The sequence below is a fragment of the Tinamus guttatus genome, unplaced genomic scaffold, assembly GCF_059628265.1.
Source record: "Tinamus guttatus ecotype Peru unplaced genomic scaffold, ASM5962826v1 Tinamus_guttatus_pri_ptg000927l, whole genome shotgun sequence".
Taxonomy (NCBI): domain Eukaryota; kingdom Metazoa; phylum Chordata; class Aves; order Tinamiformes; family Tinamidae; genus Tinamus; species Tinamus guttatus.
The window spans coordinates 1-17,060 of record NW_028289461.1 but is presented as its reverse complement, the minus strand read 5'-3'; the positions used below and the strand labels follow the sequence as shown (position 1 = coordinate 17,060).

Here is a 17,060-nt window from a genome sequence, read left to right as displayed (position 1 = left end):
TTACTGCTCTATCTAGTGGCTAAAGAGCCACAGGGCCCTGAACTGAAGTGACCACTGATGCTGCTGCAGGAAGTGGTTGTGGTTAGTAACTGGATGCTGGCACTTACTGCACACACGGGGACATATGAGTTTGTATGGAAAGATATAAAAGAAACAAGGTGCAATCACCATCTTTAATGAGCGTGCACAATAACACATTGTAAAAAGCTTTTTATAGAAATTACCTTATTGCAGTTACACAGGGAGAGGAAAAGGATTCTCAAATTACAGTGTACAAAATAAAGCACATTGCTCCAAGGAGGGATTTAAGAAAAATCACTTAAGGGTCTTCGGACTGATTGCTCTCCAGTTTGACAGATACCGACTACACGTCTTCCATTTCTCTACGCCGAGAGATCACCGATAACGAGTTTGTCCGACTTGTCTCCAGTTTCAGGGGTAGATAAGACGTCATCTGCGTCACAGTCTTCCTCAAATGATCTGCAAAGATAGAAGGTACGTCTTGAAAAGCCGATGGCTCCTGAAGCATAAGTGTAAAATTCAATAACATGCAAAATGTTAGTCGAGGCTTTTTATGAGACATTTTAAGAGAGGCAGTAGCCAGTTTTCTGACAGCCAACACGTCATTGCATCCTACCCCTGCTCAGTGGTAAATGCTGGGACAACTTTGAAGCAACATCTGGTATCATAAACTTTGAGCACAGTTTCATTAAGGCTCTTGTAAAATACTGACAATTGTTCGTATTTCAGCATAGCAGTGAAGCTGCCCAGCCTCAGCTCGGGTCCTGCTGGAGTTTTGGTTTGCTCAGAAAGACTTGGACTCCAAAAAGTCTTCTAGCTTAGGATATGCTTTGATGTGCACCGAAGGACAACTGTCCTCATGTTATCGTGCTCTTCCCTCATTTGGTTTCAGGTTTAATACCAAGGTCTTTGTGTTTGTTCAGAGCTCAGGGAAGTTTGACAGTGTGGTCCTATCTCCAGCCAGTTGCAGTAATCGGGCCTGCTGGGTTCTGGGCTCTGCAGCTGAGCTCTCAGCCCATTCATCTGCCTGAGAAATTATGTTTTTAGACCTCAACTCTTCACCTCTATCTCAGCACTCTACAGGTTAATCTCTTAGGGCTTCCAAGGAATTCAAATTTCTCCTTTCGTAGCAGGTCTTCCAGTAGCAAGCACTGAAATAGCTTCAACTTGTTCAATGGAATTGTGCTGCAGAAGAACCTCTCTGAGGCCTCAGTGTGTGTGGTGCCTATCTGGTGGTCTGTCACTTCTTCTGCTGTTCTTCCTTTAGTGACCCACATGTAGGCACCGGGAATCCTCGGGAGTCGCCTCTACCTGCCGGTCTGTCCCAGTTCCCCTTTGGTCGATATGACCTGCTGAAGAGAGGATTCTGTGCTACCATCTCGTGATCAAAGAGAAAAACAGCCTAGAGAACCTTCCCACTTTCTTATCTGTAAGGGAAAGCACCTGCGTGGTGCTTCTCCCGGCTTCCTGATTCCACTTCCAAGTGAGAGAAGGGACACAATGATCTAGAGCCCATGACGGTGCTTGGGAGTCCTTCTTAACGTTTCTCTTCTCGCTGCACGTTGAAGGGTCTCGGTCTGCAGACTGTTTTTGCTTAAGCAGTAGCTGCAGCGAGTGCAGGTGGCCTTGCCTCCCTTCACTCCCCACCTGGGCATGTGCTGTGCATGTTTCTGCGTGCTTCAGTTTGCCTGAAGTCTCCCTGGCTTAAGATGACATAGCTGAGGAAAATCCTCTCCCTGTTTTTGTTTCCTCTCCCTATTTGTCACCCACAAAGGGCAGCAGGATTCATGCGTATGTAAGAACTTAATCCCTCTTTCTGGCATATTTATCTGGGCATTCAGCTCTTTGTTTTCCTTTTTCCCTTACTTTTTTCCTGCCCAGTCTGTTGCTATGCTCCACAAATGAGATCTTACCCTGTAATCACGACAGAGCTTTTCAGGAGCTCTTAAAGGCAAGCATCGAGGTTGCTGTAGTGCTTTCCACAGGAAGACACAGAGCCATTTCATACACACCTCAAACCTAGCATCATCTGCCAGGTCTGTCTTCTGCTTTTGCTAAAGTTGGTGATTAACAACTCCTGGTTTTGCTCTGTGCTGAGGACAGGGTGGTTTTTACCTTCCATCCTGTCACGTCATCTTCTAGTGTTAGGGTCACAATAAAAGCAAGGCAGCTCAGAGGAGGTGAGGGAACAGCCCTTGCATGCACAGGCACAGTGGGAAATGCAGCTCCCCACAGCTTGGCACCTCTCTGGGGCTAGTGCTGCTGTTATGTGATTTCCAGCATGAGGAGTTCTGAAAATCATGCAATCTTTTGAGGATTTTTCCTTCAATGGTGTTTGTGATGAAGTCCTGAGGTACATGAAGATGTACGTGGTTTAAACGAGTAGTAATTTCTTGGCTGTTCCTTACAGCACCCACAAAGAGGCTTCCAAAGAAGTATTCTCAAGAAGGATAATTATAATGAGGATCCATTAGGAGTCTCTATGGAAAGCCTGCCACACAGAGAAGACCTGGATTAACTACGTAATTAATTTATGTAAGGACAGCTGGAGTGTCTGTCCACAATTTTATAGAAGCTACAAAAATCAGGATAGCTACTGCAGAAACCAATAGTTTTAAAGAAAACGTCTAAAACTTAGTAAATGACTTAAAACTTTTAACTACAGCTTATGAAGAGCACAGACTAATAGGCATGAAGCTTGGCAGAATGCAGTGTTATTTGACTAAAGGAAAGCCTGAGTACCCAGCCCAGCTAAGCTAAGCAGCAGCAGTGCTTACAGCCAATTCTTGGCCAGGACTAGCAAAAGTCCCTTGTCCTCTTTTGTCGTATGGCTGTAAAAGAAAACAGCTCTGTTCTTTTTCCCTAGCAGGCGACATTTGTTCAGTGTGTGCAGCTGATGCGTGTGGCTGCCCACAAAGCATTCAGGCTGTCCAAAGTGCTCGGTCACAAATACAACCTTTTGGAGCAACTGCCTGGGCTTCAGCATGCCCCAGGAGAAAGCAGCCACATGTGGTTCCGCCACCCCGGGTGCTAGGAAGGAGCTTGTGACCTCCCCCGAGCCAGCGGGGCCGTCCCTGCTCACCCTTCCTGCAGCTGCTCGGTCCCGGACTCCTCAGCCACCAGGATCTCGTACTCTTCGGCAGCGTACCTGTCCCAGTCGGAGGGCTCGGGGCCGTCGTTTTCAATGTCCTAAGGAGATCAAACAGTGAAGCACATGGAGCCCACACCTCTGTACGAACGTTACACTAGGTCTGAACGTCGGACACGTGTGCACACGTCAAACACGAATGCTGGAAATGGTAACTGCACAGAAACACATAGTCAAATAGTGTCTTAATAGCTTAAAATAGTGATTTTGTCAACAGCTGCACATGCGTGACTACAAAAAAATGCATCTCTTGTTCTATGACAGTTCGTGTGCCACCTGAGCTGCCAGCAAGCACAGTCCCCCCCTTGTTAACAGCACATTTGCTCTCATCTGCCTCATCTTATGCTGCATCTGTACCCTTTGTAGTTTGTTAAATAACTTAATGGTTTATTTAACTACTAATAGTAATTGATCTTTCAGGCAACTTTAGCAGATTAAAAGTGACCAAGGAGAGAAAAGCTACAAAATAATATCCTTGTAAACAGTCACCCCTCAGCAATTACCAAAAGATCGAGGAGGTAAAATTATGCTCTTACGATGATCTGTTATCACAAGGAAAAGAAAAGGGTGAAAAGAAAAGGAAATGTTTCTGGATTATGATATACTTAAGCCTAGAATTGTGAAGAGATGGAGAACAACAACCACAAAGTTCCTCTAGCAGGTTATGTAGGAACAGCTGGGAGGAAACCAGAGCGGGTTTTGGTATCCCCACCACTTTGCTCTAGTTGACCAGAGTGAGAGTCCCCTGGGGGGACAGTCATTAAGCTGCAGTCACATCTGGCTCTCGAGGCACTGCGGTTTCACGGAGGTGCAAGGGAGCACTGAGCTATTTCACCCTGGCCGCTGGCAAAGCTTCGCTCTGAGAAGACCCTGCTGCTAGTAGTGAGCAAAGACTGGAAACACAAAAGCCAGACCCTCCGCTTGGGTTTTCTCTGGAGGGGGAGAGAGGATGGTGAATAAAAGGACAACCCAGCTGATAACCAGGAACAGGCTGCACTAGTCAGACCTTCCATCTGCTGCCCCACAAGCGTGGCACTGCTGCAGGGTTGGGATCTCTGCCTTAGCCCCTCTTGTAAATGGACTGTTTCCTCCTCGGTTCTGGTCTTCCTCAGTCCTGGAGAACTGCTAGGGCTGTTTCCCAGGATCCTTGGAAGTTTAATAAATAAACAGGCTGTATTTGAAGATTTATGTGCAGGAGACAGACAGAGGCAAGCAGAACCACCTCTCCAGGCAGTCAGTAGCAATGCCTGACTGTCCCCACTGGGAAAGCTTTTCCTTATAGCCAAGGGATTTTCCCTATACCCAGCTGCATTCCAAAGATGGGTTTGGGAAGGCTTCGTACCTTTTGCACTGCAAAGGGATCCCTCTGCTCATTGTCCAGATATTTTTCTAAGTTGAAGAAGGTGTTGAAGAAGACATGAGCCATTCTGCACCTCTTTAGGTCTCTCAGGGTTACTCTTCCTGCAGAGACAATATATTATTTTATCCCGAAATTCATATTTAGCAAGCCACTGGAACTGTTTCCTATCGCTCTCATCAAAATCATGATTAAACAATGTTGCAAAATTTCTTCCCAAGTCAATTAAGGATTTTAAAGTTATCTGATAAATGAGTATTATTCCAAAACCTCGCATACATAGGGATCAGGCCTGTAATGAGTGTGAAGGAACATGAACAGGGACATCCAGTTGCACAATCCAGACTGTCAGCACGTCCCATGGCAATTTCAGCTCTGTGATTCTACAAGGCTCTGCCTAGAGATGGAGGGGATGCACAGCAACAGTGCTTGCTCAAGCCACCATAGAGGAGGAGGAGGAAGCTCCCACAAAACAGGACTTACCATCCCTCTCCGGCTTAACAAGGTCGAGCATCTGACATAGCAGGTCATGAAAGGGCAGGGGTTCTATGCCCATCACCTCCATGCGCTCACACTGCTCCTCGTAGAAGTACTCCAGCTCATACATGGAGAGCACCCCATCTCCGTCCAGGTCCATGCACCGAAACCAGTACTCGATACTGGGAAAAAGCAGCAGAATGTGGGAGACAGAACGAGTGAAAGCACAAGCTGCTCCAGAGGCTCCGTGCAGCACTGCAAGGCTCCCTCTGCTCCTGCCTGGCATTTTCTTCCTGCCAAAGGCCACCCTTTGGGAATAGGGAGTGTACAAGGGAATGTACCCATTTTCTGGAAGAATTCTGGGTTTACTACCAAGACATTAAGCGTTAAAAAAAGAACAAAACAAAATTGCTCATTTTAAGCTATTTTTCATCCAGAAAGGCAAATGATTGAACCAAGAGCTGATAGTAAGGTGCTTTCTTCCAAACCCTGACTGAAACCCAAGCTGCTGTCTGTTGTGGAAAGCAGTACGTCACAGAAGTCTCCTATCTCCACTCTTACTAGGACACACTAGAATCAGCCAGACCTTGTAGCACTCCTTTTGTCTTCCTCTGAGATCAGCAGCCACACAAAATCTGCATAGCTCATGCGGCCTTCCTTCTGAACTTCATTTCCTCTGAAACAACAAAAAAAAGAGGCTCCTAAATACTCAGAATGCTAATAAACACATATTAAATATATATATATATATAAAATCACTGCTGAGAGCAAACAGGACATGTTCACCTATCTGGCCTGTTCTCCCTGCCCAACAGGCCTTTTGCCCTTCCTTGCACACACTGTATTTGCTGCCCTGCTGTCACCGCAGAGCTGAGGGTCATATGGACCACGTCCCAACCCATGGGAAGTGCTGGGGGTGTTTTATTTGGCAGCTTTTCTGATAAAACTGTGCTGCTGGGGGCACATGCCCATGGTGCCTGTGTGTTCCCGTTGCCATGCCCAGCTTCTTCTACAGTGACGTCTATATGGGATGGTCCTATGGGATTTTTTCATTTACTTCCTGAAAATACCTGGCCATCACACTCCACATTCAGGCAGCTCCAGCTAGAGCATCATGTTGGAAATCATTCTGATCAGTGGAAATTTTTGAGTTTCTCATATTTCGAATCAGCCTGGCAGAAATTCCTCTCACTTCCCTCCCCAGCCAGTTTGCCATTCCTCACCTCACCACAGCGCCGCTGAATATTCGCTCAATAATCCTGTTTGATAAAGCTGGAGACAAGCAAACAAGAAGAAAATGAACACACATGTCACAGGAAAATGTTAAATACACTAATGCACAGCAAATACACAGAAAGCCATTTCCAACGGCTGAAAGCAAGCTCTCTGTGTAACCACTTTACCAGTCCCTGTTTGGCAGCCCTCGAAAAGCAGGAAAGGACAAGTCTCCTGTTCTGTCTGCCTTTGCATCCTACCCAACACTCTATTTCACAAAAAAACATGGCAACTACATGTAAGGTGGGTTCTTGGACACAGACTACTCCGAAACAGGACTTGCCACGTAACTGAATCCTGCTGGTACAAGGAGGCTCTATTTTAATGTGAAGGAGGCTCTACTTCAGTGTGCACAGCAAGAGTTCATCCATCAAGCAAGAATTAGGCATCAAATCGAAACCTTTCCAAAAGCCCTACAAGACATTTCTTAGCAGAGCACAAACCATATCAATCCCACTGCAGGACAGTGGGATTAGTTTATCTATGGCCCTTCAAGGCCTGAAAACTTACAGCATCTGCTCAAGAAGCAGCTTGGGGACAGCTTACCTTGATCACTGTACCTAGCCAGATCCTTCTGGTTGATGTAAAGATCATGATCAGTGTCCAGTTCCCAGAATTTACAGTATATGACATAGAAGTGCTCATAGGAGAAATAATCTGTGATCTGATTTATGTCATCCTCTTCTTCCAAGAGAGCAAGAGTCTGCAATGGTAAGGATAAAAGCAGCAAGTTAGTTAAATGCAGGCACTCCAGCAGCTCAGGTGCTCCAAGCTCTGTGGAAGTTGGGCGAAGGCAGCTCCGTGAGCTGTCCCAAAGTGTGCCCTTTCTTCACTGCAGGAGACTTTAGTGCTGCATTCTTTATTTAACAGGAGGTTGTGCAATTGCTGTGACCATCCAGCTATAACTAAGAGCAAGGAGGGATGTAGGCAGATTGTGGCAGACCTGCACTGTCCTGGCTTGCTGAAGCAGCTTCTGAGCAGTCACTCATCAGCCTTAGACTCTTCACGGTTCCCTCCCTTTCTTTGCAGCTGATGTTCACTTGGAGAGTGAACATTTGTATTTTTGTTACAGTCCTCACCAAAATATGTTGTTTACGCTCTTTTGATTCACTGCCACATGCAGCAAAGAACTGCCTAAGTAAAAGTTGTAGCCCAGGAGCTGAACTTCCCTGCTACAGGAGATGAATAGGCAGGCAAAGGCGCTAAGCTCCCTTTATTACCCTTTCCAGAGAAATTGACTGCAGAATTGGAGATCAGCACATGGCTGACCAACTGTCAAGGGGCTGGTTGCCAGCTGGGAGTCAGGAAATTGGCTGTCCTCCCCTCCCCGCTGCTCGCGGGCACCCCACCAGCTATTCTTGGCTGCTCAGTGGGCCCCGCGCTGCGGGGTGTCACTTCCCTTCCTCTGCTCTTTGGCTCCTGCTCCGGCCAAGGCGCCCGAGGGGGCTTTGGTCCCAGCACACGCTCCCGCTCTGACCTTCTGCTCAGGCCACGCCAGGCAACTGGGACACCTAACTCACCCCCACCCTTGCACTGAGCGCTTGGGTCTGCATCACCAGAGCCCAGGGGCTCTCTATATACACCTATAGGAACCAATACATCTCCCAGCTCTATACCCTGTTCAGGCAGAAACCAACGTACTTGCAGGAAGTTGCTTTTCCTCAGTTCTGTTAGTGTGATCTTCCCCGACCAGGAGCGATTGACTGTGTAGAATATTCTCTGTATAACCTGCAACACACAAACAGTTTTCTTGAAATCACCCATCTAAGTACAGTAGTTCGGGAATTTAAATAGAAGAACAATATTTGTTTTTTTCAATTGTCCTAAAGGGACTTCTTTCTGAAAGCTGTTTAGTGAATATGCTTGTATGTACTCTTACCCTTAAAACGCTATGCAGTTTGAAAGTAGCATTTTTTTTTTTCCTGAAACAGGGTTATTCACTTCTCTGCCCCCAATTCACATCTCTGAGCATTCAGTTGTATTATTTATGTCAGGGAAAGTGTTTAAAATGCTGCCAAATCACTTTGAAACTGCATTTTTCCAGCTTTGGGTGCTGCAGTCCGCATGAATCTTAACTAACTGATACAATGTTATGTGCTTTGGAAAAAAAATCAGGACTTTTGAAGAGCAGATGTGCCATGCAATCATTCAAGTAGGCAATCAGCTGAACAGGATCCCTGTTGATAATTATCCTGGCCCTTAAAAGGCTAAGCGAGGTGATGAGGGACAACCGGACTTTTCACTTCCCAGAAAATGCATAACCAGAAGCTGAAGACAGTCCAGTTCAGAGTGACAAGAGTGCAGATTTTTACACTGTCAGTAATTGACCACTGGGACAACTCCAAAAAAACACCACTGAGGGCTCCATATCATCCCAAGCACTTCAGTCAAGGATGGTTGTCTTTCTACAGCTGTGTGGTAACTCAGATAGATAGATAAATAAATTCTAAGTTACCCCAATCTTAACAACAGCAATCAGTAAGCAATGTTCTGTGGCCTGTGTCGTACAAGAAGTCAGACTAGGTATTCACAACAGTCTTTTCTAGTCTTAAACACACTGGAAGAAAGAGCTGGATCTTGCCTTCCTCCTTGGTTAACACCTCTGGTGACCAGTGCCCTTCTGGTCTCCACTTGTGGACTTTGTTTGGCCTTCGCTTTCAGACTGCAGATTGACTCAGAAGGCAAAGCGGGTCTAAGCTCGCACACAACCCAGCACCTGCCCATACCGAGGGATTCTTAGAGACACGGCAAGTTCACCACCATCCCAAAGGCTCAAAAGTAAAAATGGCACAGAACAGAAACAGGACCTTGAGAGGCAGCTCCCACCTTTGCCTGCAGGGTTAAATATATATATATATATATATATATGTGTGTGTGTGTATATATATATATATATATAGTGCTAAAGAGAAAGATGTTCCCTCATCTCTCTCCTCAGTTAGCTGTAGAAATAAAGCAGGCAGAGATAAAGTGGTATCATTTTCCATCCATTTTATCTCCCATGTCCAACCACTCGGTGCAGCCTTTATTATTCAAATCATGTTCCAGTTTCAGTGGCTAGTACACAGTGCCTAGATCAGCATACAGTGTCAATACTTTCTTTCTTTTTCAGGTGGTAAAAAAACAAGCTGTCCAAAAACAGCGTTCAGGAAATACAGACTAGAATATTATTATGTGGCCTGAGATTCTCTGCACCAATCAAGCCATAATCTTAGTACCCAGCTGTAAGAGCAAATCCCCTTCTGTCCCTTGCTTCGTGTCTCTCAGCGAGAGCAGCAGCTGCATAATCCCATCTTCGAAAACAAGTAAGTGGGCTCAGGCACTTGCTGCCACAAGCCAAACTCTAGCAAAAGCACTGACGGGTCAACTCCTGGCTTTTTTCCCTGTCTTCCCATGGAAGAACAAAACCAATACCATTTCTGAAAGTAAAAGCAACGCTTTATTAAACCCTGTGGGGCATTCTCCCCTTTCACATTCATGCTGACAACATTGCACAAGCCAAAGCATTTTTCCGCAAGCTACACAATTTGCCCAATTGGTGACACCTTGACTCAGTTTTTCAACAGCTAGTGGTGCTAACAGCCTTGCTGGCACACTCTGGGAGGAGCAGTCATATTTTAAAGCTTTTACATTAAATGCCATGGGATGTCCTGCATCGTTTTCACCAGCTTTAGAGTTGGTCCCTGTTGAAAGAAATACAGGTAGTTTAATATCCTAGCAATAAAAGAGCTTGCAGATACTGCTATAGATTTTGTATCCAAAAGGCACCTCTAAAAGGTGCAGATGGTGGCAGAGAAGGATTTAAAATGTGCATACACATCCATACTAGGCTGCTGGCTTTCTCTCCAGGTGATTTCAGTGTGATGCTGTATCCAGTATTGACCACAAAAGCCAGTGTCTCCTTAGGGCTCTCATCTATAACACAAAAATAAGATGTGATTCTTGCACTTGTAGCAAATACAGCACTGTCTCTATAAGTAGGTATAAGGCACTCTACCTTGGAGGCATCACAAGGATCCAAGTAGTCTCAAAATCCAGGGACAAAGCTGTTTCCTTCATTATTCCTGGTGGAAATACTCAATTTCATAGCATTAAAGAGAGAGAAGTGCTAGATTGTCTGTGAAAGGAAGTGTGAGAGCAGAAATTCTTGGTGTCAGAGGAGGGGCACTGCTGCAGTCGGCCAAGTGCTGCCATTCCTGGTGGGTACAGCCTGACCCAGTGGGCTGTCTCCTGAGGTTGTGACTCTGCTCCAACAAAATGGTCCAGCAAACACCAAGATCAGGAGGAGTTTGTCAGCACAGATGCCCAGAACAGCACTGTTCTGCTAGCGTGAGGAGTATGCAAAGGACATTGCAGCTTTGTAAGATTCTCTGCTACCCACCATTACCTTGACCACCAGCACCACCAGAAGCCACCTCTGTCACAGTGCTGTAAGTGAAGGTGCCTAAAAGACTTCCCTGAAGTGGGAAAGCACAGTGGAGAAGAGTGAAGCAGCACTGAGAAGCTGCATGTCCACATGAAGGGTCCAGTTCTGCTACCTTATGTAGACCCAAGTGCAGAAAGCTACTAAAAGAGCAGTCCCATCCCCACCTGCTCTGTATCCTTCATCCTCCCTTGAAAGGTACCGGTGCTGCTGCTCCTGTTGTGCAACAGCCAGCACCAGGACAGTTGTGAATTGTGCCTAGAGCAGCTCAGGGGCAACGACCAACTGGCTGATGTTGCAGTCAGACGCAGACACGGGTAAGCAGAACACACTAGGAAGAGCCCCCGAGGCTGTGACACCGGATCATGCACACTTGGAATGCAATAAGCATTACTTTTACACGCTCATAAAACAGCATCAGGCATCTCTCCAGGTTCCACCAGCACCCTGAGCTCTATCCAACGGCCTTAAATGTTCTAGCTCTCACTCCTCTATATGCCCTAAGCAGCAAACATCAGGGCACACGTGCCCCAGGCACCTTCCACACTCACTGTTCATGCACCTCTATGTCTTGCTGGATAACATTACACCTACTCTGGCCAGTTACTGTGCTTCACGTGTCTGCTGTCTCACTCCACAGGAACATGCTGATTATGCTCTGACGCTCACAGTCATATTCAAGTCAATCTAAACATTTAAATTGATCCTCATTACACATTTTCAAAAAAAAAAATTACTGTGATGGTTCAGGATTTGCCCAGAGCAACAGTGTTTCTCTGCCATCTGCTCCTTACGGGAAGGAGACAAGCCTGTGACCGCCAAGTAAGATACCTTCCAGTTGCCAATAGCTGGCAAAACCAGCCCCCACGCAGGCCCTGGCAACCGAATTGGAAACACTTTTTGGGATGCAGTTTTCCCATAGGCCTTTCCTTATTTGGACTTGTTACCTCTGCAGAGATAAGACATCTTACACGTATGCCTCTCGTCCACACTGATACTCAGCATGAGACAAGTTAAACGGTGAAAAAAAATAGAGACTTACTCAGGCAAAGCACAAGTGATTGCAAATGTAGAACAGAGCTACAGATAAAAAGAAAAAATGAAAAAAAAGTCACAAAACTCAAATTCGAAGATGAAAGAGGCTTACTGGCAAAAGAGAGAGGCAGGAGAGCTGGACTGGAGCACTCTCTGTGCAATGGATGCTCTTTTCAGCATGGAGAAATCACAGACACTCCGTGTCCGTCTTTTGCAAGTCACAAAGATCTTCAAATATAAAGACCTCCATGTTCAGAAGCCCAGCAGAATTAGGGGTAGCTTCACAGCTCTCAAAGATCAAACGAGGATCACTCTTGTTTTCCTTCGTCAGGATTAAAGGCCAAAAATGGTTGTCTACATTTGCTTAAGACTAGAAAGAATCAGTACGATCCTTTTGAATGACCTCTTGTACACACAGGCAGATTATTTTTACCTGGAGAAGTTGTTCTTAAAATAACTCATTACTAGCAACACTACAATTAAATTTTTTGAAACAACTGAAAAATTTGCTGATGAGAACAGGGCAAAAAGAAGGGTTAGTATGGCTGCAATACAGAAGATCAAAGGAACCAGCCTACCGTTGTGATATACCGGGAATGAAATTCCGGAGCATCCTTCAGGAACGTCAGGCCAGGATGTGTTTCCACTACATCCTGCAAGGCAAGACCAAATACAATGAAACAGATTTTCTTCTCCTTTTATTTAACATTTAGAAGCTATTGTGTTCACAAACCAATATTTTCTCTAATGTTTGAAACTGTATTTGCAGCATTAATAAAACCCAAACGACATATTTGTTTTACTCTATAAAGTGAACCTTGTAGAAGCAAAAGTAGAATACATTTTCCAGGCAATACGCACCTGTTGGCCATTTTGATTTACTTAAGGACAGAAAAACAAAGGAAGAGAGTTAGTGAGTGAATGAAAACTCATTTTTACTGAATGAGACAAAGCAAAAAATAGTTGACCATGCAACTATCTCCTTTGCAACTCTCTCTCTTACTGAAGATAGGAGTACTTGTTCGATCTAAGCATCAAACTAAGACTCTCTGAAGGGTTGAGGAAGTTGCTTCTTATGCCCTCCACAACAAGCTCTTGTGAACCTTAGGATGCAAATAGAGAGGTTTATCTTTCTCAAGACAATGTTTTTTTTGCAAGCCAAACACTAGCTCATAGTCAAGTCTGCCCAGAAATGCATGACCAAAGCTGTGGAGAAACTGCTCAGATCCTGAATGAATCAGCTCAGATCTTGAATGAATCAGAGTCTCTTTGTAATTGCTGTGTGGCTACCTGGCTCCCTTGCTTAAAAAGCTCAAAATTTTTCCCTGTCTACAGCAAGATGTGACAAAGAGATGGAGCAGATACCGATACACCCTTAGGGGTGTAATATGACCAGATCTTGGGCAGCCTAACATGATGCCTAGCCTGATGGTGTAATATCATGATGCAACATGGCCAGTCTTAGATCAATCGAGAAAAAAGATTTTACATGCCTCTAACTGCACCAGTAGCAAATAACAGAGCTGCTATCAGTCAGGAAAGGCAGTGTGCCCAGTGGAGAAAAGATGAGGAATATGAGAAATTTTATCCAGCACAGTGCCCGTTTTGCTTGGGAGAGAGAAGCATCCAGCACAGACATCAAATCATTCAAAATCAAGCATCTTTGCAGAGGTTTTGTATAGTGGGTAACACAAGGTTCACAATCTAGGGATATGTGGAAAAGCTCAAAAAAATGATCAAAGGAGCAGAAGGATCTGAATTATGGGGAGACTATTAAAAAAAGCTAAATCCATCCAGAGACTAAGCGGCCACAATTACAGAACAATGCTTTGATTTAAGAGTTGCTTTGCAAAGATATCACATGTAAATAAAACAAAAGGAAAGAAATGAAGTTAAGATGCATAAGCTTTAGCTTGTATATTCAGAAAAAAAATCAGTAGCAAAATGCACATAACAACAGGTCTTGTGGCATATAAAGCAACTGGAACTGCAGGATTCTTCACAAAGATTTCTATGGGCTATTGTATCTGAGAGTCTTGTTAAGCAACTCAGTAAAAATTATCTTTCCAAACAACTTTAAATTTTTCTACTATTTATTATATATATTATATACATAATATATTTTTCTAATATATTTTCTTTATATTGTGCTTAAATGTCCATGGTGTGATGTATTTTTCATAATAACTATCTAGAGAAATGAGGTGAATTTCAGCCTGGTTATCAGGCACTGGCAATTAAAAATCTTAAGAAGGGAAAAGAGTATAAGAGTTTGGCAGTTCGCAGTGACTCTAGCAGGATGTGAGTTGCATTGGCACTTATGCAAAGTAGCTCACTCAAAATGTTGATTTCTATTTCAACCCAAAATAAGCTCTACCCATGTGCTGTCCAACCAAAGGCCTGTGTGTCTTTGGCGATCATTTAAAGACACAGGAATAAGAAAGTTACGGAAGGAGCATTGCTCCCTCCTCCCATCCATTCCCTGTTGAGCAGCTGCAGGTACCTGAAGCAGCGGGATGAAGTCCTCCTGCTCTAGGCAGTCACAGCTGGGCTTCGCCAAAAGGTACGTGAACCTGGACGCATCGTCATGACAGTTACGTAGGACCCTGCAAGACAGAGAAGTTAGTTCAGCTGCTTTGTGTCCCACAGAACAACCACAAACCACAAAGGCAATCCCAGAAGTGCCTTATCACATGTTATGACAAAAACTTTTCACCATTTGTTATGCACAGTTGACCTCAAAATGCTAGCATCTATTTTACTCTTCACCATGTTTCAGTAGCAGCCAGGTGTTTCATGTTTTGTGGTAGCTGTAAACAAGGTGTTTCTCACTGAAGGCTGCATTCATTTTGATTCTTTTGAGAGAAAAATCAATCAGTCCAGTGAGATGCCGTAACAGACCTGCTCTCCAGTTTAACCTTTTGCTACGTTTCAGTGTTTGAGAATATTGCCAAAGTGCAGAGACTAAACTTTCAAGCAAAAAAATCACTTTCCAAAAGGACAGCACATCCTGCTGCAGTGCCTGGGAAGCCATGGAGAACAGCCCAATGAAGGAATTAGCAGGGTTTAATATTCAGAGGCATGTCAGCCCATTCCTCAGGAGGACAGTTTGCATCTGTGATAATGAATCTTGTCTCTGCTCTCCTCTAATATAAAATACAATCTTGGTCAGTAGCAGCACTGACAATTCATTAATTAGGAATAGAAATACTTGTGAAAATTAGTAATTCCTTGACATTCAGCGAATCACTACTAAACAGCTGTATCAAACACTAGGTTGTTCATATGACATAAGGAAAGCAATAAATTACTCAGAAATATCTATTATTCTTTAATAATTGTGGAAATGCAAAAGCACTGTTCATTATTTACTTCTAGTGACTACTTCCCACTACATAAACTCATCATATGGCAACACACTACTGAAATGTCCCTAGTTGTCAATAATTCTGCCATCTGTCTTTACTAATAGGAGACTTTAACAAAAAAAAAAAAAAAGTTTTATTTTTAGGTCTTTGTTTCTTAATAAATCTTTCAGGAGAAAAAAAAAAAGACTAGTGACTAACAAGCTATTAGCTGCACATTCACATCATGACACCAAACTCACATACACTCCAACTAACAGAAAAAAAGCAACAGAAAAGATTTCTGATTTAAAGTTCTGGCTGTGCTCATATGGTTAGAACGTGGTTTTGATTTGTGACCTATCACATTTCTGAGAAGAATTCTGGACCTGGCAGACCAGAGGAGGATGAAAACGAAAACTTTCTAAAGGAGCAATTAAAGTTAGGAAAGCTTACAAAAATGGCTTGGAAATGCTGTGGTTGAAAGGAGACAGAAGAAGGGAATGACCACAGTCTGCAAATATCTGAAGGATGTGCAGGTCAGAGAGAGTGAAATTATGCTGTATCATACACAAGAGATTAATTGGAACTGATTGGAGGAACACAAGGAACAAAAAAAGTTGTCTGTGTCAAGAAGAACTTAGCGAGCACAGTGACATTTTTTGCAGTTTTACCAGGCCAACTAGAGCGTTTTTGGACAATAGCATCACAGGAAATATTTTGGAAACTCAGGGTTATTGGCCATTTCAAGAAGCTAAAGAGTGACCACTAAGTCAAAAAGTACTCTTTCCAAGTACGAAGTGGAGACATCATTCAGGTGTTTTGCAGAGTAAAGTCAGACTGAATCACCATGGAGAGAACAAAGATTAAGAAAAGAGTGTCTCTGTTCCACCTCACACCTCTGACTGAGCATCATATATACAAAGCCCTTGATTTCAAAAAGAAGTTTTGACAAAAGCATGTCAAAGTGACAGTGAAACCCCCAAGTTTATTATGCATTATGCTTGAGAAGAACAGTAACAAAAACTACTAAAGCAAGCAGGTGTTCGGGAAGTTAAAGGGAAGAAAATTTAAGCCTCTGGAGATTTTAAGTGCTTTATTTTACTCTAAAGAAGGGACAATGATTTGAAAAGTCTAGTGGAAGAAAAAGACAGACTTGTAGGGCAGGCTGGTGTTATTTCCAAAAGGAAAATTTTGCATTCTGCTCTACTCACTTTCTCCACATGGTTACAAAGGAGTGTGCAGATACACGTCCTGTCCTTTCCCCTCCTGATGCACTGAACATAGGTGCTTTCCAGTACAGTGGGCAGCCACAGATCTGCAGTGAAACGCAGGAAAAAAAGAGGAATACAAAACAGCCAAAGCATATTGGTTCTTTTTCCACTTTTTTCCACTTGCTGCAAGTTATTTTGCTAGCTTTACTTTCAGTCTGTATCTCTCTCCATAAAATAAAATACCCGAAGTTACCTTAGCAATTTTTCCCATTTCACAGACATTTGCTTTCTCATCTTCAAACTCTGCAAAGGCTTCTTCAATCCTGGCGATGACCTCCTCGTGGTTAGTGCAGGCACTCGGAAGTCCTTTGGGGAAGTAGAAACGTGGAATGTTTATGGGCAAAGGGGCGCTGCTGGTGGCTTTATTCACAGGCAGAAGAGCACAGGGGCTAAGCACTGAGTTCAAGGGGGCTGAGGATGAAGTTCCCGGTTTCTTCTCTGGTTTGTTTTGAACCTGAAAATAGAGGAGGGACATAAACACTTTTCAGCAGCATGGCAATAAAGAGCAGAGAGGGATCACAGAATCAATGAGGCTGGAAAGGACCTCTGGAGATCTACTCCAGCTCCAGGAAAATAGCTTGTATTCTAGATGATGAAGAAAGAATTAAAACCCAACAAAATTACTGCAACGTCAAACACTGCAAATTTAGACACGCCAGATGTAAAGTTGCTTTTATGCAGTTCCTATGCTTTTTATGTAGGTAAC

At 43.9% G+C, this 17,060-nt stretch overlaps 1 protein-coding gene across 1 annotated transcript; it reads right to left on the bottom strand.

The window, feature by feature from the left end:
* Positions 1-159: 159 nt before the first annotated feature.
* On the bottom strand, positions 160-16,808 carry PPP2R3A (protein phosphatase 2 regulatory subunit B''alpha; the record flags this gene model as incomplete). The annotated part of the gene is made up of 12 exons (XM_088538124.1): positions 160-480; positions 3,104-3,210; positions 4,512-4,630; positions 5,010-5,185; positions 5,590-5,679; positions 6,227-6,275; positions 6,825-6,981; positions 7,920-8,006; positions 12,315-12,389; positions 14,240-14,342; positions 16,295-16,398; positions 16,548-16,808. Coding segments are annotated over 12 exons (1,425 nt in total), but the record flags the coding sequence as incomplete, so codon positions are not given.
* Between the last annotated feature and the right edge of the window lie 252 nt (positions 16,809-17,060).